The sequence below is a fragment of the Primulina huaijiensis genome, chromosome 11 (genome assembly GCF_012295235.1).
Source record: "Primulina huaijiensis isolate GDHJ02 chromosome 11, ASM1229523v2, whole genome shotgun sequence".
NCBI classification, from domain to species: Eukaryota; Viridiplantae; Streptophyta; class Magnoliopsida; order Lamiales; family Gesneriaceae; genus Primulina; species Primulina huaijiensis.
In genome coordinates, this window is record NC_133316.1 from 20028950 (window position 1) to 20039195 (window position 10246).

Genomic DNA, 10246 nt, shown 5'->3' on the forward strand with positions numbered 1-10246 from the left:
CTGCATCAAATTTAATACTCTAAAGTTATATTCTTTTGATATTCTCAGTAATTCATCTTCAACAATTATTTTAATTCATCATGTATCTGTTGACAAATTTATAAATATTTTTTACACATTAAATTTATGTTTAAATACATTAAGTTGAATTAATTTCAATAATTTATTAAATCTATTTAAATAATTAATTTTACTTTATATTACTTCAAATAATAAAACTGTCTGAAAACACAACAATTTACACGTGCTTGTTTCTTTATTATTCTAATAATCTTATAACATTCAGAGATTAAGTGCTTAAAGGTGAGTCTGAATTCAGTTAAAATTCTAATTTTCTCCAGATATTATAATGAACAATAACATGGACCAAATTGAGAAGAGAACTCGTAGGAGCCACTTTAATAATCTTGAAATTGTGGGAAATTACCACTAGAAAATGTCTAAAAGGGTCAATCTGCGGCAATTCAAAATCTCAGATAAACTCGAATTTTACCCATAATCAGCCAAACGTTCGGAAAGAAACATCATGTACAATCTTTCCTAATCGAACTTCTCTTTATTATGTTACGATAGATAAGATCTCCACTTTGGATGTCTACAATATAAATTGCACACGTTTTCGTTTACCTTTTCGGTTCGAAAAGGGTGGGGTTTTTCAAGTAAATTCATGAGATATATAGGTTTACTGAATGATTAATGCAATCAACCAAAACATAATAAAACAGCCAAGTATCTGTGAAGTTTAAATCATCAAACATTCTTGTTTCTTATCCAAATTCCAAATGAATGTAAGCATCCACAATTTAAGCCTATTTTCACATGGGGGCAGGCCAGTTCTCGAATATTTCTTAAACCACCCTTTTCTTTTTCTTGTTTGACAGTCACATGAAGTACTAATTCTATCATTCAATCATTTCAGCTAATTTACTATTCAGAAGTGAGGAAACGGCAGTCTTGGTATTGGACATAATGAAAAAGCAAACAAAAATTATTTTATATCTTAGATATAATTAATGACCATTGGACACCAACATTTATCGAATGCACCACTTATATGCATCAGTCTTTACACAAGAACATAGAAGTAAAGAAATTTAATTATAAAAAAGGAGAATAATATTTTTGGTTTAGTAATTTATATTCTTTTTGTCATGTTATCCGTCAATTCACGGTCTTAGTATACTGAATTGCATTTTTTTTTTTCTGTTTTAGTCCTTTTCCACTAGAATACTGACATGGAACCAAAATACTGACGTGGTGCCAGATATAGCTAACGTGTTCGGTGTCATATCAATACTCCAATAAAAAAATTTGACAACATAAGAACAAAATCGCAAAAAAAAACAAAAAACAAAAAACAAACATACAAACTAATATTGCAGTTTTCCGAAAAAAATATCAATTAAAAATTCCTATTTACAATAGCTCAAACAAAATAACTTTTAGTCCATAATCCCTTTATAATGATACTGGTTGGATTAAAAGATGAAAGATAACTAAGCTAAAATTGTTCTCCACTTCTTAACAACCTATTGGATACGTAAATATCACCCGAAAGGATTTCAGCTAGGGATACAGGAATAAAGTTCACCACTTTTGGAATACATTACAAAGAGATATGGAGTTTAAAAGAGAATGATATATAGAAGCTTTAAACAAAACATTGGAGTTCTACTTCTTCAAAGGTTACATATGTGCCTTGTACTAGATGAGAATCGGAACAACTTTTCTGAGCATATATAATTGAATTTTGAAACAATTCTTTACACATTTTCAAGACTCGACTAAATAAAATATACGGTGTCTAGATATGAAATTGATCAATTAACATTCACATACCGTTCCATTAATGATAATGCGACTGATCTCAAGTAGCTGGGAAAAAACCATCTCGTAAAATCCTATGGCCGGCGGGTTGGGACTTGATAATGAAGGTGCCGGCCATGACTAGAGCTAAGTCCTCTCATATAGTTTTACGTTCTACAGGTTGTGCATGACTCATCTGTCACTGATATTATTAGATTTCTAACAAGTCCGATCTCAACAATCTATACCTCAGAAATCGCAAGAGGACCTTAATTTCTCTTGGTTCAAGTGTTTTGGTCCAAAAAATGACTCACTTGCCATTCAATCTTGACATGTTGAACCACCATGTAACACTGGGTTCAAATCAAATTTTCAACACATTGGACATGATTATATTATATAACTGCTACTTAATTATTATCCTAACACATATAGCCCTCAAGTAGAGCTTGTACACAGATCAAACTTCACGGTATATTACTCTAATTAAATTTGTGAAATGGGGTTCTAATGCGGCGAATTAAAGATGATATAATGGCAAGAGGACGAGTGAATTACCTCTAGGAATCTCGTGTTTTATTACGTTTCATTTTTCGCCAATCATTTATTTTCAGTATTTAGAATTAGGGCTCTAATCTTAGCACCTAGGATTTTGAATAATTTTCTGTAATTAGAATTAGGGCTGTAATCTTAATCTTAAATCATAGTGTACGTATAACATATTAAATTGTGCAGAGACTATTGATTCCTCAAAACTTAATTTGATCTTCTCATGTCCAAAAAATACTGTCACACGAGAAAAGGCGAGTCTTTAATTTTAGTTTTAATTTTTTACAGAAGAAATGAAAAGATAGTATGTGCAGAGGTAAAGTTTTCAGCTTACATAATCAGCACATATTGCTAAAAGGAAAAAAGAAAAAGGGGGTGAAGAAAGAGAGGAATTATTAGATTACCATTTTCTTGCAAGAGAAAAATCCAAGAACTAAGCGTTCTACATTCACAAAGAGAAGGAATTTCAGTACCCTTTACTTTATTATATACTCACCCCACCTCCATTATTTCTCCTCAAATTCCTTCCACCACACACACATATATATACGCACAGGCACGCGTTTACACTCACACTACACACTCACTGCGTGAAAAATGGGTAGAGGGAGAGTGGAGCTAAAGAGGATAGAGAACAAGATCAACAGACAGGTTACATTTTCTAAGAGAAGAAATGGACTGTTGAAGAAAGCTTATGAACTCTCCGTACTTTGTGATGCGGAGGTTGCCCTTATCATCTTCTCTAGCAGGGGAAAGCTCTATGAATTTAGTAGCACTAGGTAATATATATACATACAAAATATTTACATATATAAGCATACATCTATAAAACAGACCCATCTCACTTAAGTACTCCATGATTCCATGTGTGTACATAAATATCCATTCGTATTTTTACATGTGATGTATGTTTAACCTTAGTTTTCTGGTATGTTTTTGTTTTTTTGGTTGTATGGGCTTTCTGAAACACATCTAAAAACCACAAAGCTGGCAAATTTTCAAGTAGAAACTTCTTAGAATTTATGGGGACACGATGAAGAAGGATAAAGGAATTTTTATAATTTTCTAGCTCCAAAAAAACATCAGGATTCATATGGGCTTTCTGTGTTGTATTTATTTATTTAATTTCCCGTACGTATATTTTTTATGGCTCCAAGATTGATGCTTTTTCCTGCAAATCTCCCAATGAGGGGTCGACACGTTTCACGGTTTTACTGGGAATCCCATGGAACAAAAGATGATAGTGACGAGGTTTATTGTGAATTGTAAGGTGGCCGTTTGGTTTCACTGTTGATCAATTGCTTATCTTCTCGGACCTCTGTGCAAGATCTAGGGTTTCTCTCTCCTTTTCATGCTCTCTTTCTCTCTCTCTTCTTCAACTTTTTTTTTCCTTGTCTTTAATTGAATGCTTCAGAATTTTAGTGGGAGAGAGACATAGAGTACCCAAGAAATTAAGCACTGTTGTTTACACCCTTTGGAGAAAAAGCTTCAGATTTTGTCTTCTTTATAGCTCTTTGCACCGATCCTTATATTCTCAGTGGTTAATTACTTCACTGGTTTCAGCCATTCAATCATGATCCCACTATGTACACACGATATATATTTATATATACACACAATAAAATTTTGGTGACATGCGAATGTGATTCATGAGGAAAAATACTGTGTTTACAAAAGACGCGCATGTTTCAAGAAAGACTGAAATATGTGAGGCTTATGTGTTTGGGAAGGCCATGATGCATATTTTGGTAAAATTCTTTGCCGTGGGAAAGAAGGTAAATTTATTATTGTTCTTTTGGGTTCTGTGGATTTTAGGATTTGAAGCATGAATTTGTTTTTGATTACGCATTTTGGTGAAAGAAATCTTTGGGGATGTACTGTGTGTGGAAATTCTTCATTAACTGCTGTCCACCAAGATTATCTTCTTTTCATTTCTTTATTTTCCTGGAAATTTTGGTGAATTCATTTCATCTTTAACTCGACTAGAAAAATCTCTAGTCTCCAATTTTATTGTTTCTGATTTGTTTGTCAGCGAGATTTTTTTCCTTCTTTTGCTTAGTCACCTAGTGAGGTCATTATACTTCTTGATCTTGTAATAAAAAAATAAAATTAATTAAGCCTTTTAAAAGAAAAGGGCGCGTTAATTTTAGAAAATATTTTTTAAATTTTTACTAAATGAATTTCACTTATTTTTTCCCCTTCTAACAAGATATATTATTATTTTCCATTATCCAGATTTTAAGAAAGAGATTCAGATTTCAGATCCAAGAAAATTGTGATTTATGTTACTGGCGTAATGTCCCTGAAAACCTGATTTCTTACTGAAAGATGATGCACTCACCTTTCTTTTTCCTAGCTTTTATTACTTAATTTATTTTAACGAAATATAATATTTATATTAGGTCCATCCGTTTGGAAAATATTGAATCATTTTATAATAATTCCTTAAAAAAATTCACAATTTGGGTTCATAAAATAATTAAAACTTAACCTCATCCCTAATAATCCGTTTAGATTAAAACTCTCTTTCTCCTGGAAGTCTAATTTGAAATTTAGCATTATAAGTTCGATCCAAACAAATCAAGAACAATAAATTCATTGAATTTTAACATTGTCATAGTTAATTTCTGAATAATGTTGCCCTTTTTATATTTTTAGAATTTATTATTATTTGATTCTAAGACAATGTATCATCCACTAGTTAACAGGTGATCTAATTAACTATCTCTGTTAAAAATGTGCAAACCATCTTAAACATCTCAACCTTAATTTAATCTTCATATCTGTTATTTCGATATATTTGCGGCCCGCGCTATTTAAGCTTAATTAATCTTATTTTATCAACTATATAATTTATAATGTACATAATTTCTTCTTCTTCATCTTCTTGATTTGTTATTTTTTTTTTTTGGCAGTATGACCACCACCCTTGAGCGCTACCAGCGTTGCTGCTTTAATCCTCATGATAACAGTGTTGATCAAACTGAAGCACAGGTTAATTTGATTTAAGACAATCTAATTAATTTCAACTACCAAAATTTAATGTGAACAAAATTTAATTTTTATAAGTCCTATATATATACACACACACACTTTGTAACTTAATCCATAAAGTTGAAATTATTTATTTATTTTCGGTGTCTACTAAGAGCTGGTATCAAGAAGTCGCAAAATTGAAGGCCAAGTATGAATCTCTTCAACGGACTCAAAGGTCATTGCCAATATTCCCTAAATTATGATGAGTTTCACTATATATAGGTTACAAAAGATAAAGATTCAAAAAAAGAAATTACCTATACTGCTCTTTCTATGTGTGGTCAATTAAAATTGAGAGTTAGTAATCCTAGCTAAGTAATCATTGAATAGCTGGATGGAATTAATTTAGACTGGTGATTCATAAATGAAAATTTTTGATATAAATGATTGATTACAGGCATTTGCTTGGAGAAGATCTCGGACCTCTGAGTGTGAAAGAACTGCAGAATCTTGAGAAGCAACTTGAAGGAGCTCTTTCTCAAGCCAGACAAAGGAAGGTACTATATTTACTTAAGTGTGTTTGTATAGTATATGATTTCCTGCACACATACATAGATGTGAAAATTTTCCTCATTTGTCTTCGATTAGTGTAGTGCGAAAACAATTGCTTTAGTCGTCGATATATGCTACGCTATACCTGGAGAAGTATTAATCCCTATGAAACTTTAGATCTTCGATGCATTAAAAATATATGTATGTCATAAATAAAGTTCATGTGGACTCATTTGTTACGGTGTTCGTCACATGGGAAGTACCACTTCCGGTCATATCGCAAGGAAAAATAGGAAGATTATTTTAGCAAAAGTTTATATCCCAAAAATACTTTATGTCCAGGATGTGAATTGTTTTAGTTTCCTTATACTTGCTTCAAAATGCATCTTTCTTATGTTGTTCTCAATAAGACAATGTGTCAAATTTATAATGGAGCTCCTTTCTCCTGTTTTCTTAACCATTCCAGACACAGATCATGATGGAGCAAATGGAAGAGCTTCGCAGAAAGGTATATCCTCTTTCTTCCCTAAGATCTTTCCTCGTGGTATGTCGTTAATGTTGCCAAAATTTGTTGAATTTGCTAGAAATGAACGAAACTTTGGAATGTAAGAAGTGGAACTTAAATTTTAATGATACCGACGTTAAATGGATTATTTTTTTTTTTTCATGAATCGATCGATCCTCTCGTGTTGGTTCATGCCTCGTACTATATAACATTAGGGACCTAAATCTAGTGGAAAAAGCTATCATTTTCTTTTTTAAAAGATATAAGATCAATAAATAAGTAATGAATTATCACCTACTTTTTGAAGGGGGTTTTAAGTATATATGTCTTTCACTCATTCATTCAAGTATTAAATAAAACATTTGCCAGGAGCAGCAGCTTGGAGACATGAACAAACAACTAAAGATCAAGATCTCACTGGAAATGTCATCGGTATTTATATTTACAACTCTATTTCTTTAAGACAAAATTTGTGTAAATATTCACAACTAGTCAATCCAGGGATTAATGATATTACAATGTGCAGTTTGAAGCAGAAGGACAGCAAGCTAGTCTAAGAACCCTTCCTTTCCCTTGGAACGCCGGTACATCGGCCGGAACCAATAACTATATCGTCCAACAGGCTTCCCATCCTATGGACATTGAACAAGAACCTGTGCTGGAAATAGGGTATGTTCCAATATTAATACTATATATATTAGCCCTATTTTTTTAGTTTTTTACCTTTTCTACTAATTTATGAGGAACCTCCACCAGTTTTTAAATGCCACATATGTTATAGTAACCTATCAAACAACTGTAAATTTTTCATAGGTATCATCATCACCACAATCTTGGAGAAGGATCATCTGCTCCAAGAAGCATTGGTGTTGAAAGTAATTTCATCCAAGGGTGGACACTTTAAGTTTCGCGTGTTTATAATTATCAGTCCCATTTGACTAATTAAAAGGACTTGTATTTTGGGGATATTTGAATCTCTATATGTGCTTTTAAAATGTAAGGATGATTGCATGAGATATGTCTTGGTGATAATGTATTTACGAATGGTCATGAGATCAGTTTTCGAAATTACAAAGTGAACAAGAATAAAATTTTCGAGGAAAAAGAGTCTAAAGCAGCTTAAATACAAGCAATAACTATGCAAGACATGCTTCTATATCTGCTGCAAGAAGCTATTTCAATAATTTATGTTTTCCTTGGAAAGCTTGCATTATCTTCTGTCAAAAGGTTGCATTTACTAATGCATCAGCCACAGTATTTCGATCACGGGTATTTTAATATTGTTTATAATTGTTATTTTCTAATATATATTTTTAATATATAATTTAATTATCTGACTTAATTATTTTAATATTTTACTTCAAAATATTAATTAATCTCCATTCTTACCAAATAAAAAGTAATTAGCATAGGGTCATTACAACTATACTCATCAAAGACTAAAACTTGGTATCGTGTGTTTGCGAGCAAAAAACACGCAATATCAGCTCCCAAAAAAAAAAAATCCTCTAAAAATGACTGATAGTCAGAAATTCGATTTATCATAATAACACTTTTTCAAGCGAGTCTGAGTCACATAATTTGTCAAATGCAATTTATCTTACAAGCTTGGTTTGCAGTTCGTTGTGTTAACCGGAGATTTACTCAATTGCACACGTCATTAAAAAAAAATGAGTCTAAAAGTGCAACATGAGACAAGTTATTGCTTCAAGACTGATTTTTAACTAATTAGAAAATCAAAATCCAATTCATACCAATTTATTCGAGTAAAATTGCTGTTTTCCCTGAAATAGAACGATAGACTTCACATCCACATCTCGAGATCATGCAACACTCCATCATTTGGTATATCAGAGCATCTTGCCTAACATTGCATGATCCAAACCTCAGATGGCCTCTTTGGGTAATTTCATAATATAATGATGTCACAAAAAGTGTACACCTTGCCTATTTCATGTACCCATAACAATGGTTTCAAATTTGGAGCCAAATTAAAATATACTTAATTGGGCATATTAATGTTTGAGTGGGGATTTTATTTTATTTTTATCTTTATTTTTATATTTTGGTATTGATATGGACATTTAGCTTTAGGGATTCCATCTCATATTTGAGATAAATAGACACAAAATTGGGTGTGTCATAAAAAGTTCAAGAGGTCCGTCCTAGTTCTGGTAAATTGATTTATCATTGATGTCTGCTACAATATTTAATTGCGTAAGTCTCTTCTGAGAAAGTTTCACGGATTTATATATAAGAGACGAGTTGATCTGATTCATATTTATAAAAAAAATATTTTTCATGGACTGGATCGAGTTGGAAATATGTCTCATAAAATTAACCCGTGAGACGTTTTCATAGATTTTTTTGTATATTTAATTGTAAAAAAAAACAAAAACAAAGAGGACACATTTATCATTAAAAAAAATTAAGGGAAATTTAAAATGGAATGATTGTCACTATTTGATTTTGACGCCATCAAAAAGTGCAATCGATATAATCGACACGACTTTCGTTATTATTATTTAAAATAAATGCATATAGCGACACAACTTTCTTTATTTCCAATTACAGTAAAAGTCAAATGGTATTAGTCCCAAAGCACAAAATATTTGAATGTTTTACATGAACATTTACTCGAAATAGGCCATTTCTCACTGTTAATCGTATCAGACCACCCAATGCAATCTCCATTAACTTGTGGCTCAAAAACACACAAAAAAAATATAATGTAAACAACATTAACCGGCAGAAAATTTACATCAAATCGACTAGTATTAAACATTGTCTTAGTGAAAAAACAACATGCCACGATTTCAATTTCTTTTATCATATTTGAAATTATCTGATACCTTGGAAAGGGCTTGAGTCATTCTTAGACTCGGACGGAAAGAGAAAACTTAAACGATTCAAATTTCAATTTGCTCCCAAGAGTTGAGTATGGGTAAAATATGGCCAGGGTTCTTCCGTCCGACCAGGATCCTCAGCCCGGCCAGGGTCCTCTCCCCAAGAGAGGGTCCTCTCATTCGACCAGGCCGGTTCAGGTCACCTGGACAGTATGGGTCACCATACATCATTAGTATGACAATCAGTGCCCATGACAAGACCCGGACAGTATGAGTTACCATACATCATTAGCATGACAATCAGTGCCCATGACAACACCAGAGCAGTATGGGTCGCCATGCCTACTGACAGATCAGTCGTCAGAGGACAGGGCATGATCAGTCTTCAAAAGACAGGACATGGGCATATGTCTAATCAGGAACAGCGTACATGCACTGTAATCGAAGTCATATTCTCCTCTATAAATACCCGGGTATGCTCATTTGAGAGAGAGAGAGCAATCTACTTCATTCAATAAACTCTCTCTCTAATTGGTGAACCTTGTACTGACTTGAGCGTCAGAGTGGCTACGTCGAAAACCCTTCCGGCGCCCCACGGACATTATCTTATTGAGTGTGTGTTGATTTTCTGACCCAGGATCACCCTGGGAGACCAGGACAGACCACCTGGGAGACCAGGACATATCACCCGGATAGACCAGGCCAGACCACCCAGGAAGACCAGGACAGATCACCCGGACATACCAGGCCATACCACCCGGGAGACCAGGCCAGATCACCCGGGCAGACCAGGACAGACCATCCAGGAAGACAAGGCCAGACTACCCGGGCAGACCAACCANGGCCAGGTCATACTCATCCCATCATGTCAAAATCTTTACAGGAAAAGTATTCTTCTATGCCCGTTAGATTGCCCACCCAAACTCATCCAATCTACTTGGGCATCATCATTATAAAGTGTTTTACCTTCTGGCGCAACATGTCATTTTCAGCAACTAGGGTTCTCTCCTGG

The 10246-nt window shown here is 33.4% G+C and overlaps 1 protein-coding gene across 2 annotated transcripts; it reads left to right on the plus strand.

The window, feature by feature from the left end:
- The first annotated feature begins 2731 nt into the window (after nucleotides 1–2731).
- LOC140987497 (agamous-like MADS-box protein MADS3) lies at nucleotides 2732–7443 on the plus strand. 2 transcript variants are annotated; one of them, XM_073456023.1, is made up of 8 exons: nucleotides 2732–3134; nucleotides 5271–5349; nucleotides 5505–5566; nucleotides 5789–5888; nucleotides 6350–6391; nucleotides 6764–6820; nucleotides 6915–7057; nucleotides 7202–7443. In XM_073456023.1, exons 1-8 carry the CDS (start codon nucleotides 2953–2955, stop codon nucleotides 7290–7292), a joined length of 756 nt encoding a protein of 251 aa, XP_073312124.1. In that variant the 5' UTR covers nucleotides 2732–2952; the 3' UTR covers nucleotides 7293–7443. The 2 variants fall into 2 exon arrangements, with proteins under 2 accessions (XP_073312124.1, XP_073312123.1); XM_073456022.1 differs by having other exon boundaries at nucleotides 2738–3134; nucleotides 6758–6820.
- Nucleotides 7444–10246: the final 2803 nt, after the last annotated feature.

What these genes read in the sequence shown, in the direction of transcription:
- LOC140987497 (XM_073456022.1), top strand. Translation starts at nt 2,953, where the DNA reads ATGGGTAGAGGGAGAGTGGAGCTAAAGAGGATAGAGAACAAGATCAAC. An exon ending in TTGATCAAACTGAAGCACAG is followed by an intron (nt 5,350 to 5,504) that starts GTTAATTTGATT and finishes GTGTCTACTAAG; the next exon opens with AGCTGGTATCAAGAAGTCGC. An exon ending in TCTCTTCAACGGACTCAAAG is followed by an intron (nt 5,567 to 5,788) that starts GTCATTGCCAAT and finishes GATTGATTACAG; the next exon opens with GCATTTGCTTGGAGAAGATC.